The sequence below is a fragment of the Chiloscyllium punctatum genome, chromosome 6 (genome assembly GCF_047496795.1).
Source record: "Chiloscyllium punctatum isolate Juve2018m chromosome 6, sChiPun1.3, whole genome shotgun sequence".
In the NCBI taxonomy this organism is placed as follows: Eukaryota; Metazoa; Chordata; class Chondrichthyes; order Orectolobiformes; family Hemiscylliidae; genus Chiloscyllium; species Chiloscyllium punctatum.
This window is the reverse complement of record NC_092744.1, coordinates 20055772-20079152: the sequence shown is the minus strand read 5'-3', so window position 1 is coordinate 20079152 and position 23381 is coordinate 20055772. Positions and strand designations below refer to the sequence as shown.

The 23381-nt window shown below is 40.0% G+C and overlaps 1 protein-coding gene across 1 annotated transcript; it reads right to left on the bottom strand.

Moving 5' to 3' along the window:
• Window positions 1–16204: 16204 nt before the first annotated feature.
• Window positions 16205–23381, bottom strand: LOC140478605 (extracellular calcium-sensing receptor-like). The gene is given in 7 exon segments (XM_072571824.1): window positions 16205–17136; window positions 17243–17366; window positions 18918–19145; window positions 19265–20098; window positions 22588–22635; window positions 22638–22881; window positions 23275–23381. Coding segments are annotated over 7 exon segments (2481 nt in total). The 5' UTR covers window positions 23346–23381.

Here is a 23381-nt window from a genome sequence, read left to right as displayed (position 1 = left end):
ATCACTAAAAAGACCAAAAAATGGATCATTGGCAGGGCAAATGTTTGTCCTCGGTTTAGAGTAAGATGACTAATTTTATATAAGCTCCAGCTATTTCAGTAAACCTCGCCATAATGACGCCAAATTGATTTCAATCTCTAATGACCATCAAAAAAATTGATTGGTTAGTCCCTGAAGAAAACCCAGCACCACTTTAATCAACAAGCGACTCATGAAGAAAATAATTGAAAATGCAGTCACCTGTGTAGCTTCAATCCAACTGAGATGACACCGTAGTGAGCACTGCTACCAAGGACCTGGGTCTGATTCCTGCCTCAGGCAACTGTCGTCTGGAGTTTACTCATCCCACCCCTCCCCCCCATACCTGCACGAGTTACCTCCGGGTGCTGTGGTTTCCTCCCACAGTGTAAGATGTACAGGTCAATGAATTCTCAGAACTCTGCAGTGGTCTTCCAGGAGAAAGTCTGAAGTGCATTTTTCAGTGGAATTGAGAACCTCAAAACTAGAAGTCCAGCAAGCAACAGGAATACTGTCATCATCTCCCTTCAGCTGTCCTCATATTCTGTGGGGCAACGCTAAGTCTGGTCAAACTATTGTTCGTTGTGCCTCATGCAAACTTTCGAATGTGCCAAAGGCTGCCACTTCTGGATTTGGAAACTATCTGCTCTATTTCAAATTATTTAAAAGGACAAAATGTCTCAAACATCTGCAGCAGCAAAACAAAACCCAGAAATTGCTGAAAAAGCTCAACATGTCAGGCTGTGTCTGTGGAGAGAAATCAGATATGCGTTTCGGGTTCAGTGACCCATATATGTTGCCAGACCTGTTGAGCTTTTCCAACAATTTCTGCTTTTATTCCTGATTTATAGCATCTGCAGTTCTTTTGGATTTTATCAAACATCTGGGAGACAGTGCGGACTGCAGATGCTGAAGAATCAGAGTTGATATAGCGTGGTGCTGGAATAAGCACAGCAGGTTAGGTAGTATTCGACGAGCAACAGTTTCGGGCAGGGTGGGTATTGGGAAGGGGGTTGAGATTATCTATTAAGCCTCTTCCCCCTCACCAGTTCTGGAGAAGGTTCCTGCCCAAAACCTCGACTCTCTTGCTCCTTGGTTGCTGCCTGACCTGCTGTGCCTTTTCGAGTACCACGTTTTATTAAACATCTGCATGGCAGGCTAAGAAAGCTGTTTAACGCTGTTACTATATAGTGGCTATGTGAATGGCATATTTCACTGACAGAATTCAGGCTTCAGCCCTAAAAGGCTTATTATGTTTGAATGTCAGTGCACAATGACCACCACACAATGCGATTTGGTTATAAGGCAGCATTTTCTGGACAATCCTGACTACTTAAAGATCATTAGTTGATCTGATATAGTGCTCAATTCGATACTTTCTCATTACCCTGTTCAGAGATGATATTACAGAGTAAGTATTGAACTCAGGCCGCCTGGCTCAGAAATAAGGACGCTTCAATGCCCACTTAAAAATTCCATTGAAAATTGCTTACTGATGCTTGCAGAATCATTACCTAATGATATACTGAGACAACATGAACAAGATTTATATTCAAACATTGCACCTTTTTCAAATTGCCTGTGCATACTTCATATGATGTTGGGAATGCGCAGTCAATAAGAATTGATCAGCCAACCAATCAGCAGTGGTGAAAGGAAACTTTTGGGTGCTGATCTTTCTGTTCACCCACTGGCTTTGCCATTCCAGAGAGTAGGAGATGTTGTCAAAGGAAGGATGGCCCTCCTGAGCAACTTGTAGAGAGTGTTCCATGTTGCTGTTGTGCACATGCGAGACTGATTAGCAAGGTTAGATCTCATGGAATACAGGGGGAACTAGCCATTTGGATACAGAACTGGCTCAAAGGTAGAAGACAGAGGGTGATGGTGGAGGGTTGTTTTTCAGACTGGAGGCCTGAGACAGGTAGAGTGCCACAAGGATCAGTGCTTTTTGTCATTTAAATTTGTCATTTACCTTTACATAAATGATTTGGATGTGAGCAGAAGAGGTACAGTTGGTAAGTTTGCAGATGACACCAAAATTGGAGGTGTAGCAGACAGTGAAGAGGGTTACCTCAAATTACAACAGGATCTGGACCAGATGGGCCAATGGGCTGAGAAGTGGCAGATGGAGTTTAATTCAGATAAATGCGAGGTGCTGCATTTTGGGAAAGCAGGACTTATACGTTTAATGGTAAGGTCCTAGGGAGTGTTGCTGAACCACGATACCTGGAGTGCTGGTTCATAGCTCCTTGACTGTGGAGTCACAGGTAGATAGGATAGTGAAGAAGGTAGGAGAAAGTGAGGACTGCAGATGCTGGAGATCAGAGCTTAAAAATGTGTTGCTGGAAAAGCGCAGCAGGTCAGGCAGCATCCAAGGAGAAGGAGAATTGACGTTTCGGGAATAAGCTTTTCCAGCAACACGTTTTTAAGCTTAAATAGTGAAGAAGGTGTTTGGTATGCTTTCCTTTATCGGTCAGAGTATTGAGTACAGGAGTTGGGAGGTCATGTTGCGGCTGTACAGGACATTGGTTAGGCCACTGTTGGAATATTGTGTGCAGTTCTGGTCTCCTTCCTATTGGTAATATGTTGTGAACCTTGAAAGGGTTTAGAAAAGATTTACAAGGATGTTGCCAAGGTTGGTGAATTTCAGCTATAGGGAGAGGCTGAACAGGCTGGGGCTGTATTCCCTGGAACTTTGGAGGCTGAGGGGTGACCTTATAGAGGTTTACAAAATCATGAGGGGCATGGATAGGATAAATAGGCAAAGTCTTTTCCTTGGGGTCATGGAGCCAGGACTAGAGGACATAGATTTAGGGTGAGAGGGGACAGATATAAAAGAGATCTAAGGGACAACTTTTTCACACAGAGGTTGTTATGCATATGGAATGAGCTGCCAGAGGAAGTGGTGGAGGCTGGTACAATTGCAATATTTAAGAGGCATTTGGATGGGTATATGAATAGGAAGAGTCTGGAGGGATATGGGCCAGATGCTGGCAGGTAGGACTAGATTGGGTTGGGATATCTGGTTGGCATGGACAGGTTGGACCAAAGGGTCCATGCTGTACATCTCTATGACTCTATGACTCTATGACCAGAAGTTAAGGAAGTGCATGCTGGATGTGGTGGGTCGAGTGTCAATCAAGTTGGCCGCTAATCGATGATAAAGGCCGAGTGGTTAATGTGATGACTAAGAAATCATTTGGGATGTACCTGCATGGAATGAAATCCTGCTAACTGCATTTCTAATCGTTCCTGCTTTATTAAGTCTCTCCAACAATTAGTAACGATTAGATGCTATTGTTGCTTCAAAAGCAAAGAGCCCCGAATTCTTCACTGTTTCCGAACCATTATATTTTATTCAACTCTAGTCAAGCATGAAAAAGGGACTTCAGTTTCCAGAAATTACCCAGATATGGTTCAGCTTTATTATTTTCAATTGATATGAAACAAGTTGTTTTGTCACTCAAAACATTTGAGTGTTCCTGGAGCTGCAATAACGTAGGCATGTGGAGAATATCACATGACACTCCTGAGTTGTGACTCCACGCTGCTATGACAGCTGTTGTACAGAGAAGATGAGTTACTTTCTAGAAAATTCCAAGCTACTGACGTGCTTGTGTGGTCACGTTACTGACATGTATGACTCATTTTGGTTTCTGGTCAATGGTATGCTTCAGGCTATTGATTGTGATTCAGGCTAATAACTGTCAAAGAGAAATGATTGGATTGTTTCTTGATGGAGATGACTGTTGTCTTGGACTTATGTGGCATCAGTTTTACTTGCCCTTTTGCTAATCCAAGCCTTCATGTTGACCAGGTCTTGCTGTATTTCAGCTTGAGGTTTTTCAGCACCTGATGAATTGTAGGTGGTGCTGCGCATTGTGCAATCAACAGAGAACACTCCCAGTTTTGGACTTCTGATGGACAGGTAGTCAATAATAAACTAGATGAAGATGATTGGGCCTAGGACACTCCCTGGTGTTATTCCTGCACTGATCTCCTGGTGTTGAGATGATTAATATCCAACACCACAAGCATCTTCATTTGTGCTTTATAAGACTTCAATCATGGAGAATCATCCTCTCAATTCGCATTGATTGTAATTTTGTTAGGCGTCGTGGATGTTACAGGTTGTTGTTTTGTCATCAAGAGCAGTCACATTCTCCCCACTTCTGGAGTTCAACTCTTGTATCCATGCTTGGACCAAGGTTTTCATGAAGTTGGTTGCTAAATGACTCTGGAAAAATATAAACTGAGCATCCATGAGGAGATTATTACTGTGTAAATGCCAGTTGGTGACACTGTTGACAATACATTCAATCCCTTTGCTAATGCTAATAACTACACGGATGGGGTGACAATTGTCTAGTATAAGGAAGTTTGCAATTAACTGACTTCTAAATTGGTGTGCTGATTATTTCCATTATTACGGGTGGCATGGTGGCACAGTGGTTAGCACTGCTGCCTCACAGCACCAGAGACCTGGGTTCAATTCCCACCTCAGGCGACTGTCTGTGTGGAGTTTGCACATTCTCCCCGTGTCTGCGTGGGTTTCCTCTGGGTGCTCCGGTTTCCTCCCACAGCCCAAAGATGTGCAGGTTAGGTGAATTGGCCATGCTAAATTGCCTGTTGTGTTAGGTGAAGGGGTAAATGTAGGGGAATGGGTCTGGGTGGGTTGCTCATTGGTGTGGACTTGTTGGGCCGAAGGGCCAGTTTCCACACTATAAGTAATCTCATCTAATGTGGATGGGAATACTTGGGGAGTTTCTCACCCTCTCATTTGTTTAATTGTCTACTGGTTACATGGCAACACTGTTGAATGTGGCTCACGTAACACTTACAATTTCATGCTACTTCTACTGTTTGGCATGTAAGCTTGTAGTTTGGCACCTCATATTTAGATATAACTGCTAATTGCTTCGCATATGACCTGTTACATTCTTCGTTGAAATATAGTCGATGCCTGGCTTGATAGCATTGGTAAAATGGAAAAATGTCAGGTCATGAGTTTACAAAATGAAGTTCTAAACAGAGTCAGTCTGCACATGACAGATGCTGCCAGAACCATTGTAATTTCTTTAGGCACAGACATAAGCACTTAAGAAGAATGACTTTATGACTGCATATAAGAAAGGTGGTAAGGAATAACCAGGCACTGTAGACCGGTGAGCCTGACATCAGTGGTGGACAATTTGTTGGAGGAAATTTTGATGGAAAGGAATTCTATGGATTTGGAAAGGCTAGGACTGATTGGGGTTAGTTACCATGGCTTTATGAGTGGGAAATTGTGCCTCACAAAGTTGATTGCATTTTTTGAAGAACTGAAGTAGTGACAAAGAGAATTGATGAAAGCAAAGCATTGGATGTTGTCGAAATGGACTTCAGTAAGTTTTTGACAAGGTAGTCTGTTCAATAATGCTGGATGACATTGAACATAGGGAGAGCCAGCCATTTGGAAACAAAATTGACTTGCAGGTAGAAGGCAGAGGCTGGTGGTGACGGGTTGCTTTTTGGCCTGGGCACCACAGGGACTCATGTTGGATCCATTGCTTTCTGTCATCTATATAAATGATTTGTACGTGAATATTGGACATATGGTTAGTAAGTTTGCAGATGCCTCCAAACTTGGTGGTGTAGTGGACAGCAAAGAGCATTACCTCAGAATGCAAGGGGACCTTGATCTGATTGGCCCATGGGCCAAGGAGTGGTAGATGAAGTTTAATCTCAATAAATGTGAGGTGCTACATTTGTTAGAGAGTAACTTATATACTTGATTGGAAGCTCCTGGTTAGTGTTGCTGAACAAATGTACCTTGGAATGCAGGTTCATAGTTCCTTGAAAATGGAGTTGCAGTTAGACCGGGTAGTCAAGAAGGCACTTGGTATAATTGCCTTAATTGGACAGTGCTTTGAGTGTAGGAGTTGGGAGGTCACATTGCAGCTACATAGGTCATTGGTGAGTCCAAGTTTGGAATACCATGTATGTGTTCACTTCTGGACTCTTTGTTATAAAAAAGATGTTGTGAAACTTCAAAGGGTTCAGAAAAGTTTGACAAAATATGTTTCCAGGCTTTCAGTGTTTGAGCAATAGGAAGAAGCTCAAGATCCTAAGGCTACTTTCTTTAGAGCATCAGAGGCTTCGGGGTGACCATATAAAAGTTTATAAAACCATCATGAGCAAGGATGGGGTGAATAGTCAAAGTCTTTTCCCCAGTGTAGGGAAGTACAAAGCTATGGGCCATGGGGGATAAAGGTGAGAGGGGAAAGATTAAAAAGGGACCTAAGGGGCAACTTTTTCACACAGATGGTGGTGTGTGTATAGAATGAGCTACTCAAGGAAGTGGGAAAGGCTGGTAGAATTGCAACATTAAAAAGGCAACTGGATGGGAATATGAATAGGAAGTTTAGAGTGGTGCTGGAAAAGCACAGTAGGTCAGGTAGCATCCAAGGAGCAGGAAAATCGACGTTTTGGGCAAAAACCCTATAAATCAGGAATATCCTAGAATTCTCCCACTTGCTCGGATGGGTGCGGCTCAAGCAACCCTCAAGTATCTTGACACCACCCAGAACAAACTGTTTGATTTGATTGTCACCATATTCCCATATATTCTCTTCCTCCACTGCCAATAATCAACAGCGTTTACAAGGTGACCTGCAAAATTCATCACGGCTTTTTAAACAGCACCTTCCAAATTTATGACACCTACCATCCAGAAGCACATGGTCATCAGATGCATGAGAACAGTAAGCAAAATGTCTCCAAACAACCCACAATCCTGACTTGGAAATATATTTCTAATTCTTTAGTGTTCTTTGGTCAGCATTATGGAACTACCCAAATTGTTTTGCATGGTCATAGTGGATGGGATGATTGATAGTTTATGTTCACTGTGTTACGACATGGGGTAAACCACTCTGCTAATTTATACCTGACACAGAGAGAAGCTCTCTGTTAAATCTGTTAAATTTCGAGAGGCAAAGGACTATCCCAGATTCACTATTTAAAGTAACAAATTAACCATTCAATTCTTTAAAATCAACAGAGAACATTAAAACCATAGCTATTTACAACTTCTTTACTTCAATCTATCTTTTACCTGTCACTCTATAAAACTAGTCTGATTAAAAAAAATCCCAATTATGATTTGCAAAACAAAATCACGTTTCAACATCAGTCAGTTTCATTGATTTTCATCTGTGTTTTCCTGGGTCATCTCTTCTTCTTCGGCTGACCAACTTTTCTTTCGGACAGATACATTTCAGAGCACTATTTGGCTAATAGTCCCTACTTGTTGGTTTTCTTGGCAATTCTCCCTCTAACTGTTCAAAACGTCTAGCTTTATACCCCAAAATATCAGATTCTTTCATTGGTTTGATGTAATCAAAACACTAAATTTAAATTCAATTGCATTTTGGTATCTGGGGCATAATTTAAACTGATTGGTCGAATTTGAATTTGTTTTTTTTCCATGGCAACACACTCCAGCTATTTGTTTCAATCAAGTGTTACAGTTTTACCTTGTTCAGGACACGCTATGCTTTCAGTTAGTCCTTGATCGCTACCTCTCTCTCTTAAAGGTACAGTACACATCTTTTCATTCATAATAACCGGATGGTGAAACATGACTGAAAAACAGCAGGTATAACAATTGCAGTTTTTGCAATACAGTAGAGAGTCAAACTCAATATGAAAATGTGGACTATATCAAAAATAGAATACGAGTGCAAATATGAGACTATGGGAAGAAATTGTGCCGTGATGGCAAGTTTCCTCCAAACCACTCAATATCCATGAAAACAAATTGTTGGAAAAGCACAGCAGATCTTGCAGCAACTGTGGAGAGAAAGTAGAGTTGATGTTTCAGGCAAGCCATGCGTCCTCAGAACTGCAGGGATGTGCAAACTAGGTTGATATGCCACAGGAAATGCACAGTTACAGGTATAAGATACCGAGTATGCGTCAGGGTGAAAGTGTGTTCAGACACTCGGTATGGACTGAAAGACCAGCTTTCACACTCTAGAGATTGGATGGACAGCACAGTCTTCCAACTGTTTTTGACCTTTCACTATGTCTTCACCTTGTGTCTTGTAGCCACCCACTCAAAAATATAGTTAATTGCCTTACACACATAAATTGAGACCATATTTCTCTTTCCCATATTTACTGATTTTTATTTCATGTCTTTCTGCTTTGAATGCCTGTGCAGTGATTTCTGAACTAACCTTAATAGCCTTTGAAATGCTTCCACTTGCATTGAGCTGAACTGAAACTTCCACAAAGCAATTCTGGATTGGAGCATCCTCTAAACATTATATTTCAAATGATATGTTGAATCACACCACACAACAAATGGATATAGCTCGACAAATTTGTCACACACTTCAAGCCTTAATGTGGCTATAGGAGAATTAGCTACAATGAGAAACGGGGATGTTAGACTTCACAATGTGGAGATGTCTCTGAAGAAGAATTTTCCTCCTTTAAGCAGAGAAGGCTGAATGAGATTTATGTAAAGAGACCAAAATCATACAGAGACTTAAGTAAATAAATTGTACAAAGTATTTCCAGTAACACAATAGTTTGTACTCAGAGGACATACTTTCAGACAAGCATTAAAACAAGTAGATGCATTTATTTTGAACAAAGTGACTGAATGATAAGAAATGATCTGCCTGAAATGGTGGTGTAACAATTTCAACAATAAAACTCACAATAGAATTGGATAAGTATTTAAAGTGGAGAACATTTCATTGTCATCAGAAAGGAGCATGTATAAGGGCCTAAAAAGACAGATTGGGTGCATTCATCCAAGTAGCTTTCCTCAAAAATGCATTATTCCATGATTACTTGGAAATGCTAGAATATAATTGGTGCAGTGTTTAGATGCATCTTTTATTAATATCTGGCATGTGGGTACCATTGGCAAAGTAATCATTACTTCATGATCAGAGATTTTCCTTGACACGTTGGTGGTGAATCACTCTCTTAAAACACTGTTCTCCTTGTGGTGTAGCCACAGACACCCTGCACTGTCAGACAAACCTCTACATTTGTGAATTATCAACAGCAAAGTAAGAACAATGTTTCCAAAATACTGGATGGTGCATCAGGAGAGTAAATGCTTATGGTGTGAGTTGTTATAATCTTGAATGGAGTCAGTAATACAGTCATGGTGGCAAATATATTTGTTGCTTTCAAAGGAAATTAGATAAGCACCTCAAGATTAATGTGTATATAGTTAAGGGACAAGGGTGAAGAAGTAAGCAAGCACATTTTCTCCTTTAATGGGCAGGTACAGATTCAGCAGGTTGAATGGCCTCCTTCTTTGTGGTAACCATTCTCTGTAATCTTGTAGATTATACACTGCTGGCATGGTGCACTACTGAAATTGAAGTTCAGGTTTAATGTGATTCATATTTTGATCAAGTGAGCTGCTTTGGTCCACGATTTTGTTGACATGCTGTTGGAGTTGCACTGCCCAGCAAAGTGAGTTTGGCTCAGCAGCCTACGCAATTGTGTCCCACAGCTGGTGAAAAGACTTGGAGAAACCAAGAAGCATATTCTTCCACTGAGAAAATCAAGCCTTTGCAAGCACAATATTTCTATGACATCTCCAGGCCAATGGAATCACGCAGGATGTTGGAAGTGGAGAATTTATTAATAATAACATAAATTAAAGATAAGAGGTGACAATTAAGTTTTGTTTTGTTGAAGATGATTACTGTTTGGTACTTGTGTAACTTGCACATTAATTACCTCTTAACCATCCCAAGCCTGAAAGCAATCCATGGCTTTTCTGCATCTGGGCAGGAATTGCTGTATTATCTGAGTCATTAAAAATGAGGCTGAACACAGAGTCATCATTCCACTTCTGATTTTCTGATGAAGACTTTTCCTTGTTAAAACGGCTGAAGATTGTGGGACTGCAATCAGTGTTCTGTAGAACCAGTGATACTATATTTTGCCTCCAAGATCTTTGTGCTGAGTATAGCTCTCACCACTGGACAGGTTTTCCATGGTTTCAATTTTATTTGAGCTTCTTAAAGCTGCCCTCCATCAAATGCCACCTTCCTCAATCTTAGCACATTTCTAGAATTCAAACAATTCTCCATCTTTGGACTAAAATAGCAATGAAGGCTGGTGTTGAGTGCAGACAGCCCACTAAGATACATTAAAATTTGTTGGATCCAAAAATGGGAGAAATAATCTAGCCATTATATGTATTGTGTTTTTGCCAAATTCCACATGAAATTTGATGTAAATGCTTTGGTTGGTCAATTTGAAAAAAATGCTGTGGCATGGTTTTCCTGATGGTGTAGAAACTAGGCACTCAACTGGAAATGGAAGGTACAACATCGAACTGAAAACTCTTCAGCCTTGCCTCCAGTGCAGTTAGTCCCATGCCATTAATTGCTGACTATCTTCCCTTCAACTCTGTTGCTCATGTTGTTGTCTTCTCTTTTACTAGGCCACCATGATCCTACTCCATCATTTAGTAAGATAATGGACGATCAGACTCTACACAGCACCTCCCTCCTTTCTCCTCATAACCCTTGACTTATTTGTGGATTGAAAATATATTTAACATGCCCTTGAATATATTCAATGATTAAACTTGTACTGATGCCTCAGAAAGAGAATTCTAAAGCTAATAGTCCTTGGAGGAAGATGTTCTTCCTCAACTTCCCCTAAAATAGGAACCATGTTATTTTTGAACTAATATTGTATTATTTTATCCATCCAATCAAAGGGACTGAGGTTAACCAACTCCAAAACAGACTCTACCTGACATTTTTGTTCAATCACTTAACCTACATATATCCCCTTGTAGATATTTTCTCCAAACATTATATGCATCAAAAGTGTTTTCCTGTCCATCTATCATCAGAAAATGTGTCTACAAAATACTCTGTCCCTTCAAGCGAGGTATAATGCATATTATAAGTAGCATGAAGGGAGATTACAGAGAGCTAGGCAGAAATTTAAAAAGCAGGTTATTGAGAGTAGAAATATCTGGATTACTCCCAATGCTACGATCTAGTAAGGGCAGGAATATGAGGATAGAGCAGATGAATGCATGGCTGAGGAGCGGGTGTGTGGGGAAAGGATTCACATTTTTGGATCATTGGAATCTCTTTTGGGGTAGAAGTGACCTGTACAAGAAGGATGGATTGCAGTTAAATTGGAAGGGAACTAATATACTGGCAGGGAGATTTGCTCGAGCTGCTCGGGAGGATTTAAATTAGTAAGCTGGTGGGTGTGGGGGGAGATGGGTGGGGGGTGAGGGGGGTTGGGACCCTGGGAGATAGTGAGGAAAGAGATCAATCTGAGACTGGTGCAGAAGCGAGTCAAACAGTCAGGTCAGGCAGGGACAAGGTAGGACTAATAAATTAAACTGCATTTATTTCAATGCAAGGGGCCTAACAGGGAAGGCACATGAACTCAGGGCATGGTTAGGAACATGGGACTGGGATATCATAGCAATTACAGAAACATGGCTCAGGAATGGGCAGGACTGGCAGCTCAATGTTCCAGGATACAAATGTTACAGGGAGGATAGAAAGGGAGGTAAGAGAGGAGGGGGGTGGTGGCATTTTTGATAAGGGATAGCACTACATCTGTGCTGAGGGAGGATATTCCTGGAAATACATCCAGGGAAGTTATTTGGGTGGAACTGAGAAATAAGAAAGGGATGATAACCTTATTGGGATTGTATTGTAGAACCCCTAATAGTCAGAGGGAAATTGAGAAACAAACTTGTAAGGAGATCTCAGCTATCTGTAAGAAAAATAGGGTGGCTATGGTTGGGGATTTTAACATTCCAAACATAGACTGGGACTGCCATAGTGTTAAGAATTTAGATGGAAAGGAATTTGTTAAGTGTGAGCAAGACAAATTTCTGATTCAGTATGTGGATGTACCAACTAGAGAATGTGCAAAACTTGACCTCCTCTTGGGAAATAAGGCAGGGCAGGTGACTGAGGTGTCAGTGGGGGAGCACTTTGGGGCCAACGACCATAATTCTATTAGATTTTAAATAATGATGGAAAAGGATAGACCAGATCTAAAAGTTGAAGTTCTAAATTGGAGAAAGGCCAATTTTGATAGTATTAGGCAAGAATCTAATCTAAAAACTTGCGAAAGCTGATTGGGGGCAGATGTTCACAGGTAAAAGGACAGCTGGAAAATGGGAAGCCTTCAGAAATGAGATAACAAGAATCCAGAGAAAGTATATCCTGTTAGGGTGAAAGGAAAGGCTGGTAGGTATAGGGATGATGAACGAAATTGAGTGTTTGGTTAAGAAAAAGAAGGAAGAATATGTAAGAGGATAGATCAAGTGAATCCTTATAAGAGTATAAAGGAAGTAGGAGTATACTTAAGCGGGAAATCAGGAGGGCAAAACAAGGACATGAGATAGCTTTGGCAAGTAGAGTTAAGGAAAATCCAAACAGGTTTTACAAATATATTAAGGACAAAAGGGTAACTAGGGAGAGAATAGGGCCCCTCAAAGATCAGCAAGGCGGCCTTTGTGTGGCGCCGCAGAAAATGGGGAAGATACTGAATGAGTATTTTGTATCAGTATTTACTGTGGAAAAGGATATGGAAGACATAGACTGTAGGGAAATAGATGGTGACACTGTGCAAAATGTCTATATTATGAGGAGGAAGTGCTGGTTGTCTTGAAATGCATAAAAGTGGATAAATCCCCAGGAGATGATCAGGTGTACCCTAGAACTCTGTGGGAAGCCAGAGATGTGATTGCTGGGCCTCTTGCTGAGATACTTGTATCATCGATAGACACAGGTGAGGTGCCGGATGACTGGAGTTTGGCTAACGTGGTGCCACTGTTGAAGAAGGGTGGTAAGGACAAGCCAGGGAACTATAGACCAGTGAGCCTGACATTGGTGGTGGGCAAGTTGTTGGAGGGAATACTGAGGGGCAGGATGTATATGTATTTGGAAAGGCAAGGACTGATTAGGGATAGTCAACATGCCTTTGTGCGTGGGAAATCATGTCTCACAAACTTGATTGAGTTTTTTTGAGGAAGTAACAAAGAGGATTGATGAGGGCAGAGTGGTAGATGTGATCTGTATGGACTTCATTAAGGCATTTGACAAGGTTCCCCATGGGAGACTGATTAGCAAGGTTAGATCTCATGGAATACAGGGAGAACTAGCCAATTGTATACAGAACTGGCTGAAAGGTAGAAGACAAAACGTGGTGGTGGAGGTTTGCTTTTCAGACTGGAGGTCTGTGACCAGTGAAGGGTCAGAAGGATCGTTGCTGGGTCTTCTACCTTTTGTCATTTACATAAATGATTTGGATGTGAGCATAAGAGGTACAGTTAGTAAGTTTGCAGATGACACCAAAATTGGAGGTTTAGTGGACAGCAAAGAGGGCTAGCTCAGATTACAACAGGATCTTGACCAGGTGGGCCAATGGGCCGAGAAGTGGCAGATGGAGTTTAATTCAGATAAATGCGAGGTGCTGCATTTTGGGAAAGCAAATCTTAGCAGGATTTATACACTTAATGGTAAGGTCCAAGGGAGTGTTGCTGAACAAAGAGATCTTGTAGTGCAGGTTCATAGCTCCTTGAAAGTGGAGTCGTCGGTAGATAGGATAGTGAAGAAGGCGTTTGGTATGCTTTCCTTTATTGGTCAGGTTATTGAGTACAAGAGTTGGGAGGTCATGTTGCGGCTGTACAGGATATTGTTTAGGCCACTGTTGGAATATTGTGTGCAATTCTGGTCTCCTTCCTATCGGAAAGATGTTGTGAAACTTGAAAGGGTTCAGAAAAGATTTGGAGGGTTGGAGAATTTGAGCTATAGGGAGAGGCTGAACAGGCTGGGGGTGTTTTCCCTGGAGCGTCGGTGGCTGAGGGGTTACCTTATAGAGGTTTACAAAATTATGAGGGGCACGGATCGGGTAAATAGGGAAAGTCTTTTCCCTGGGGTCGGTGAGTCCAGAACTAGAGGGCATAGGCTTAGGATGAGAGAGGAAAGATATAAAAGAGACCTACGGGGCAACTTTTTCATGCAGGGGGTGGTACGTGTATGGAATGAGCTGCCAGAGGAAGTGGTAGAGGCTGGTACAATTGCAACATTTAAGAGGCATTTGGATGGGTATATGAATAGGAAGGGTTTGGAGGGATATGGGCCGGGTGCTGGCAGGTGGGACTAGGTTGGGTTGGGATATCTGGTCGGCATGGGCAAGTTGAACTGAAGGGTCTGTTTCCATGCTGTACGTCTGTATGACTCTATGACTCTGTAGCACCAACTCTGCTGCATCGTATTCATTACAATTTTCTAACCTGGAGAATACCAACCTTCATGACTCCTGTTAGTTATCCAATCGTATATTCATATTAACATATGAGTTCAAACATAATGAGCTCATATTTTGCGTAGTAACCTTTTTTTTAATGTCAGCCCACTTAATACATTTTGTGAATTCACATGCAGCACATTGAGTATTTCCCCTTTTTTTGCCCTACTTGTTCCATTCTTTCAGATGTCTGATAAATTCATGAAACATGATTTGCAGAAGTCTGGTAGCCAAACTGCCTAGGAAGCAATGTGAGACTCAAATATAGTAATAAGGTTTACTTGCTATTCTTCCCTTCCTACCAATTCTAGGTATGAATGGCAGACTTTCCTGTGCTGCCTAGAAAACTGACAGCCAAAGTGAGGCAATGGCGGCTACATGGAAGAGGACAATTTAAGTTCATACTGATGGATCATAAGACACAGAAACATTCCCACAGACCAGTTCCCAATATACCTTCCCTCAATCCAAGGGCTGGCAATCCTTCAAGGACAGGTCACCTCTCCTCCTGGATCAGTCACCTCTTCCAAAAGTGCGATATAAGACAGGTCTGCAGCTATCTCATCCAGGATTGCTGATTTCTCCCACACTCAGAATTCAGTTCATTTAAACTGAGTAAGTTAATTAAGCACCTCCATTCGCTATTAAAAATTTTACTCCTCATCAAATATTTAATCATCCATAATGGTTTCTGTAATTTTGCTCATGATGAACACCAATACATCTGACATAGTTATTTAGCAAGAAAGTATTCATATCCATGGATATATGGTCAATAATGTGCACAAAAAAAAAATCGATAAATATGTTGAAAACACAAATTTCTATCAGTTTCAATCAAGGTAGAAGTCTGTGTGCTCTGTGTAATGGTCCATATAAAAAAAACAATTTCAGGAATTATTGGTAAATTAGGTGTTAAATTTGACTAATGTACAATACAGCAGTGAATTACAGCATCTCAGCAAGAAGATACTCAAATATGTTAAGAGTAAACATATGGTACATATCATTTAAATAAGTGTAAAAAGCCTGCTGGTTATTGAGTGCATATTACAGATATGCCCTCTTTAGGAATGGGAGAAGATTATTATTTGTGAGCTCCTTTGGAATATGAATAGAAAACTAATTCTGCAAAAGGCCAAATATTGAGTTTTCCACATTACTGCCAATATGGTAAACTCAAAGTTTCCAAAACCTTCCCCATTCCACCACCATCATCCCATCCTCCCACCAGTGACCCACTTCAAAGTCAATTTAGCACAGTGATGGAATTTTTATTAAAGTGTTTTGTGAAAATGATGTGAGCAACCTATTTGGACATTTGAATTGACCAAGTTTCAGAACTGAATTTTTATTCACAGGTAAAGCTCGTTTCAAATAGAATCTCCATGCAATAAAGAAATTCAAGTCACAATGAAGAAACAAAAAGTAACTTTGATCCATCTAAATATAGGTTATACACCATTTTCTATTCTGATTACTAGAGGAACATTGATTATCCAAAGGATATGGGTGGGGACTACTTTGTTTGGATAATCTAATGCCAGATAATCGAATGTCAGATAAAACAGTTTAGCCAAGAATCAGGACTTTCCAATATTGTTTGGATAATCCAAAATTCGGATAATTGAATGTTGGATAATTAAGGTTACTCTGCCCTGAGGTTTCATGTAAATGAAACGTGGGGCAGATGTATAAAACAGTCAAAATTATCAGCTGAGCTTCAAAATTACAGGTATTGCAGGTCATTGTGGCTTTGTTCAATTACGTGAAATGCGTCCTGGTGTACTATTCTGCTTTATGGCTCTTCACATGCAATTGCCATGCACTCTCATTATGACAAAAATTTGTGTTCTGTATTTCATTTCTGAACATTCTCAAAGCTTTTATTGGAAGTCACTGAGCCCATCATGTTTCTCTTTATATTGTTTTCTTTCTTCAACAGAATAATATAACATTTTGGAACAAAAATGCAAATAAGCAGACCAAAGCTGGAAGCCAAAATAGCAAATACTTCAACCACCACAGCATATTTCCCTGGTGAACTTATGTACGCTGGAATGAAAGTTATCCAAACTGCGCAAAAGATAAGCATGCTAAACGTTATGTGTTTTGCTTCATTGAAGTTGTCTGGAAGTTGTCGAGCCAGAAAAGCTACGACAAAACATGCACAGGACAGAAATCCAATATAACCAAGTACACTGTAGAAGGCTAACGACGATCCTACATTGCATTCAAACATGATTATCTCAGGAGAGTAACTAGTGCTTTTCAATGGATAAGGTGGAAATACAATTAACCAGGTAGTACATATTACACATTGTACCAGTGTAAGAATGTAAACCATCAGCCGTTGCTGTCTTGGTCCAAACCACTTCATCATATTATTGCTGGGAAATGTTGCTTTGAATGCCATCACCACAACAATTGTTTTGCTCAATACACAAGAAATGCAAAGAACAAAACTAATACCAAACGCTACATGGCAGAGCATACAGGACCAAACTGAAGGTGTCCCAATGAATGTAATTGAACACAAAAAACAGAGTGTCAAGGCAAAAAGAAGAAGGAAGCTTAACTCAGAGTTATTAGCTTTTACAATTGGAGTGTGTCTGTAGATGTAGAATATTGTGAATACACCAACAGTGGTGCAGGCTCCAAACAGCGCCAGTGTCACCAAAATGATTCCCATTGTCTCAAAAAAGGAAAGAAACATAATTTCCTTTGGAACACACTGATTCCGTCTTTCATTAGATTTGAATTCCAATGGACATTTTACACAATGAATTGAATCTATAAAGCAACATAAGACTTCATCAGTTCATGAGGAATCTTAAAACCTGAGCAATGCAGGTATCTAATTTAAGAAACAATACCTTTAGCAATGGTGTATCCTTACCAGTTGTGTTACTAATTTCACCTTGTGCACATTGTACACAATCAAAACAGCAAATGGGTTGTCCTTTTCTTCTTGCTTTTCTTGTTCCTTGATGGCAGCTTTCAGAACAAACAGCTTTAGGTACCTCATTAGGAATATGAATACAATGGTGAAGAAATGTTAGTAATTCCATGTGGCAAATGTACAACATTCACTCTGGTAACAGAAAAAGACCTACTTATGTGACCCTTGTTAGGACAGTTATTTTTGAAATACTGTCAGCATTTGTAACCTCATTTTGTTGCAGTAAAGTGGTTGAAATATATTTGCACAGACTATTCACATAACATTCCACATGTGTACCAGGATTTGCTTCATTTTATTGAAAAAGGAAATATCTAAATAAAATCAGATGCGATTTGCAGTAATATCATTTAATGGTTAAAATGAAAACCAGATTCAGAAATAAAAATGTTTTTTCTTCATTTATTCATGCAATGTGGTCATTGCTGACTAGCCCAATATATATTGTCCATCTTTAACTGGCTTTGACCTCCCTTTCTGAACCATTGAAATTCATTTGCTGTCGATATTATTGCTATATTGTCATAAGGTAGAACTGAGACATATTTCAAAGTCAGGATTGTGAGAGGCTGTCAGAGGAAATTGCAGGTGATGGTGATGCATGGATTTGTTACCAATGTTCTTCTTGGTGGAAATAAGCATGAGTTTGGAAGGTGCTTCCCAAACAACATTGTAGAATTTCTTGGAGGTGATGCCACTGAACATCTGTGGTAGAGGAATGTTTGTGGACTTGGTACCAATGAACTGTGCTGCTTTTTCCTGTGTTTGTCAAGCTTCTTCAGTGCTGTTGGATCTACACCCATTGAGGCAAGTGGGAGGATTTGATTACTGTCCTGAACTGTGCCCTGTAGGTGGTGGTTATGTTTGGAGATTCCTGAGGTGAGTTGCCTATCGCAGCTTTCCAAGCATCTGGTATGCTCTAGAAGCTACAGATTGGATGTGATTATTCCAACTGAGCTTCTTGTAAATATTATGCCCAGATAGCATTGGATTCAGTGTTGCTGGTGCAATTGAATATCAAGGGGAGACGATGAGGGACAATATATGTTGGGCTGGTTAGCATTCTGTCATTGCTTGACATTATTGCAGCAGAAATGTGTTTGTGGTCAAGATGAATTTGAACCATCATGTTCCTTGACATTAAACTAATGTATCCATTACTCCCTCATTTTTTTTGCAAACCTATGCAACCACTTTTCAGTATGTTTAGATTTTATGTCTTTGTTCCTACATTCATTTGTTCATGCAGTGCTATTTTAGCATATAGGTATGAGAATAACTCATTCTTCATTTGCACATTTTTCTTTCATATTTTTAATTACATCAGTTATGAGCAAAGAAATTCTGCTGTTGAAGTGAGTGGAAATATAATATCTCTCTTATCTTACATTCTGGATTGATCAAGTTAAACAATTTTTGAATTGGTGAGCAGATATTCTCTGTTTAAAAGTGCTTGATCAGTTGCAATTTTATTCCAAAATGGGCAATGGGCAATTGCTGGCAGTGTGCCTGTTTGATATAACAACCATCAGTTTGCTTTTCCGTTTCAGAGAAAAGAAATTGAACTTAAAGATAAGGCTGGTTAAAAGGGATGGTTTTCCATAAATCTTACCGACTTCTGACCACCACTCCAAACAATCGCCCATTCTGTTACTGAAAGCTCTTTTCCGAAACGAGCTGATCCATCATAGAGGCCAACATTTACAATGTCGATGTCACCGAGGGCATTTGGTTGCCAGTTTACAATATCATAGGTTGCGACAGGGTCTCCATTTTCATCAAAATAAACTTTTTCTCCGATCTTGGTTGTGAAATTCACTGTTCTCATATAGTATAGTAACTTCAAACAAAAACAAAATGAGAACTTGTTAACATAAGTTGCAATATTTCAACTGTGAATTTGACCACTTTTGACATATATGTAACTGCAGAGATCAAACCATGTTAAATGTTCCTCACCTGCCATGGTTGAAAATTTGAAATATTGGCACAACTCCCATTGGAGAAAGGCCCTGACCCAATTTTACATGATGCCATGTTGTGAAGTGCATGAGCTATCGCATACGTTGCTTTGTACACATTGTAAGTGACTCTGTATTGCAAGACATCGGTAAATTCATTTTGGATATTTTGTAAATGTTCTCTTCCTGTGCATTTCTTCAGCTCTGATTCTGTTTTTTGTGAATCTGTTTTGTTTCCATCAGTTAGAGTACAGCCAAAACAACTTTCCCAAAACATTTTGATCAAAAGGTTCTCTGGATACAAGGATGGATGAACGTTCATTAGGAACTCTCTCAACCCTGGTATATGGACTTTGCGAACTGCAACTCCAATTGTACCAAAAGCAATCTTTTTGGTTTCCTTTGGAGGAAGAAGCAATGCAGAAACCCATGATTCAGTTCCAATCCATTGTATGCCACTGACATTTTGTCTAATCATTTCTTTTAGTAGAGTACGCATGTTTGATTTTCCCACAAAGGCAACGACAACTTTTGCAGAAGAGGTTTTTATGGTGTCAATTGTTTTCAGTAATTTCTCTTGAGCGTATGTTATATGAAACGATTCAGAAAAGGCTATACAAACACCAAACTGTTGGACTGTGTCTTCAAATGCTTGCATTCCAAAGTTTCCATAATCATCGTCGCTCTTAACTGTCCCAATCCAGGTCCATCCAAAATGTTTCACCAGCTGTGCTAATGCTCTTGCCTGATAATAATCACTTGGTATTGTTCGAAAAAATGATGGATATTCCTTTCTATTGCTCAGGCATGCACATGTTGCGAAGTAACTAACCTGCCATGAATAAAGCAAAAAAAAACCTTTGTATTTCAATTATAATTTGTGGTTGTTCATGATATCAAATCAAAAATATCAGTGGAGAAATGCAAATATTTCAAATAAATCCTCAGGATTTAACATGAAGAACACCTATGAACATTCTCTTATTCGCACACTCTCTCTCTACAGGTGACATGGGGTGATTTCTAATTTTGTCTCATAATGTCCACTGTTGATCTCATCTTTTGTGCCTTCACATGGAAGTCCATGGAGGAAAAAGAAAAAAAATTAAAGTGCAGGAGATGAGTAATTCTGCATGACCATGACCAAAACTTAAACTACTCTTCAATCAACCCCTGAAATCTTTAACAACATTTTCAGCATTACTGGTTTTCAAATTCAAGTTTGTGAGGTAAAATATTGAAGAATTTTCCTGCCAGAATCCAACCTCTGGCAGGAAAATTAAGCTTACAGTCTCTCAGGCATAATTACGTATTCATAGTAAACCAATAACTGTACATTTAGTTTAATTTAGAAATATATCAATTGCTAACATAATGTCTGCGTTCTATCGTTTGGCATTCTATTTATGCTGTGGTTTGCTGTGAGGTAGGCTTTGTAGACAATACATTAATATGCTATGTTGCTCCCCTTTCAATGTCATGACTCCTTAATTTTGAAAGATCAAGGAACAACGTTCTGGGTTAATATTTTGTACCTTGATCTTTACATTAGAGTTGATAGCACAAGAGTATTTAATGAAATGAAATTTCTTTTTTTCTCAGTTTATCTCTTGTAGAATGTTTTTCTGCCCTGACTCGATGAAAAATTGTCTTATGTGGTCTCGCATCACGATGCTGAATTCAACATGACATTAGCTCACTTTTGAAGCTACAATTTCTCTCTTGAAAGATGTGCTTGACCTGTCCATTATTGTGAACGTCATTCTTTTTAATTTTAAATCATGCATCAAAAACAAAAGCATGTGATTAAATATAACATTCCTGACCGTAAATTCATTTCGCCAATGGGCTGTTCCCAATAAGTGAGTTAAGGTTTCAGTTAAAAAGTAAGACGGACAAATGTGGTAACACATAGTTTTGAAAAGCGATCGACTTTACACTTAAGGAAGATTAGTAACAGCTGAATTGATCACTCGTAAATTAAGTTACCATGGTTCATGATAAGAACACATCAAAGTATTGACAAACAGCTGCAAAGAAAAACGGTGTAGGGCTTTTGTGGTGCTGTGGTAACGTCTTGACCTGTGGACCAAATATCATCTCAGCTTGTTCTTACAGTGCAATATCAGCATGAGACAAGTTGTTTAAAAATTGAGTGAAGCTCTGATATAATAGTTAGTTTAAATACTTAGATGAGGTTCAGTTAGCACTTGTTGAATCTCTTCGTGTGAGCAAAAGGTGAAAGTGCAGTGTGCAAATATCATCGGCATATCACCATGGTAACCAGTGGCGATTAAATCCAAGGCGTGTGGAATATAAAGATAGCCCCAATAACGGTGAGCATTAAACTATGATTGCAGTAAAACAAACGTCCCCATCTCGTTCACTGATACTTACCCTGATACTACTCCACATGATCTTCTGAAGAAAGGTCACGGGACCGAAACATCAACACTGATTTCTCTCCACAGATGTTGCCAGACCTGCTGAGACTTTCCAGCAATTTCTGTTTTTGGTCCATGTAATATAATTCACTGTAAACCTGGCTCGCAGACGTTGCTGGAAGCCACTCAGTTCAAGGATAACTTGGGACTGGAAACAAGTGTTGGTTTTGCCAGTACAACCCGCATCTCATGATTGAATAAAAATGATCTAAAATTGCCAATTGTTGGAATCATTTTTGAATGTTTGCTTTATCATAGGTTACTTCTATTAATCACCAAGTTATTGAAATGAGACTTTCGAAGCACTATCTCAGATGAAGAGGAATAATAGCTTCGTTATAGCTTCGGTAGCTAAACCGAGCCAAAGAGCAATCAACAGTCATTGTACTAGACAGTCTCACCATTCTGAATGAACATTCTAAAGGCGATGTAACTGCAGACCTTGGTCTCCTTTGGATAAACAAATTCCAAATGTTGCACTGACAATAGACTTAATGGGCGGCACGGTGGCACAGTGGTTAGCACTGCAGCCTCACAGCGCCAGAGACCCGGGTTCATTTCCCGCCTCAGGCGACTGACTGTGTGGAGTTTGCACGTCCTCCCCGTGTCTGCGTGGGTTTCTTCCCACAGTCCAAAGATGTGCAGGTAGGGGAATTGGCCATGCTAAATTGCCCGTAGTGTTAGGTAAGGGGTAGATGTAAATGTAGGAGTATGGGTGGGTTACGCTTCGGCGGGGCGGTGTGGACTTGTTGGGCCGAAGGGCCAGTTTCCACACTGTAAGTAATCTAATCTAAATGACCCACACAACATCATATCATATTTGTTGTTCTAAATTTATTCACATCGCATAACCGAATTAGTAAACATCGTATCTTACCATAGGGATTCTGAAGATACCCATGGAAGGTGCTATTGTTAAAAAGACTTCGTGGATCCAGAATCAGCGACAATGGCAGAAACAGTGGAAAAGTTTTTACAATTAACAGAGGGCGTGTTTGCCTCGGGTTTGTTCAGAAACGCCATAGCTGCTTTCAGCGATAACTGGGTCAACTTACAAGAATCGTACAGCTGGTATCCCAGTGTGACTCCAGGAAGTAGAGCTGTATTCTTATTTATTTCCTCGATTGCAAAAATCATCGCCAGTGCAAAACGGAAAGGTCTGAACCGAAAGCTGCAGAGAAGGTGAAAAAACAAACGCCTCAATTTCAAACAAGACTTTCAGCGTGTCCACGACCGTCCTTCTCAGGTCCAATAGAATTATTTCAAAGAAGAGCAGGTGACCTCTCACAATGTCGTAACTTACACTTATCCTTCATTTCAAAACGCTAAAAGTGGGCTTTGAGTTTTGATCACAAGACCATTTGTGGGAGCTTGCGGTGCATACTTTGCTGTATCACCACGTGACAGCCTTGAATAAATTGCTCAAATACCTGCTTCAGTAAACAGCAATTTGGGACAACACTGCGAAAGTAAAGCGAACCAATTATTTTATCTTAAATACACAAATTATTTCAGAATGTAGTCGTAGAAACCCGTGAAGCAGCATGACGGCAGATGAACCGACCTGATACATTTTGTTGGCTCCGGGTGATTGGTGAACGTGAGTTGCCGATGCTCAAAGTGGTAAGAATGCATCCCAAAAATTCCACCTAATATGATATCTCCATCCTT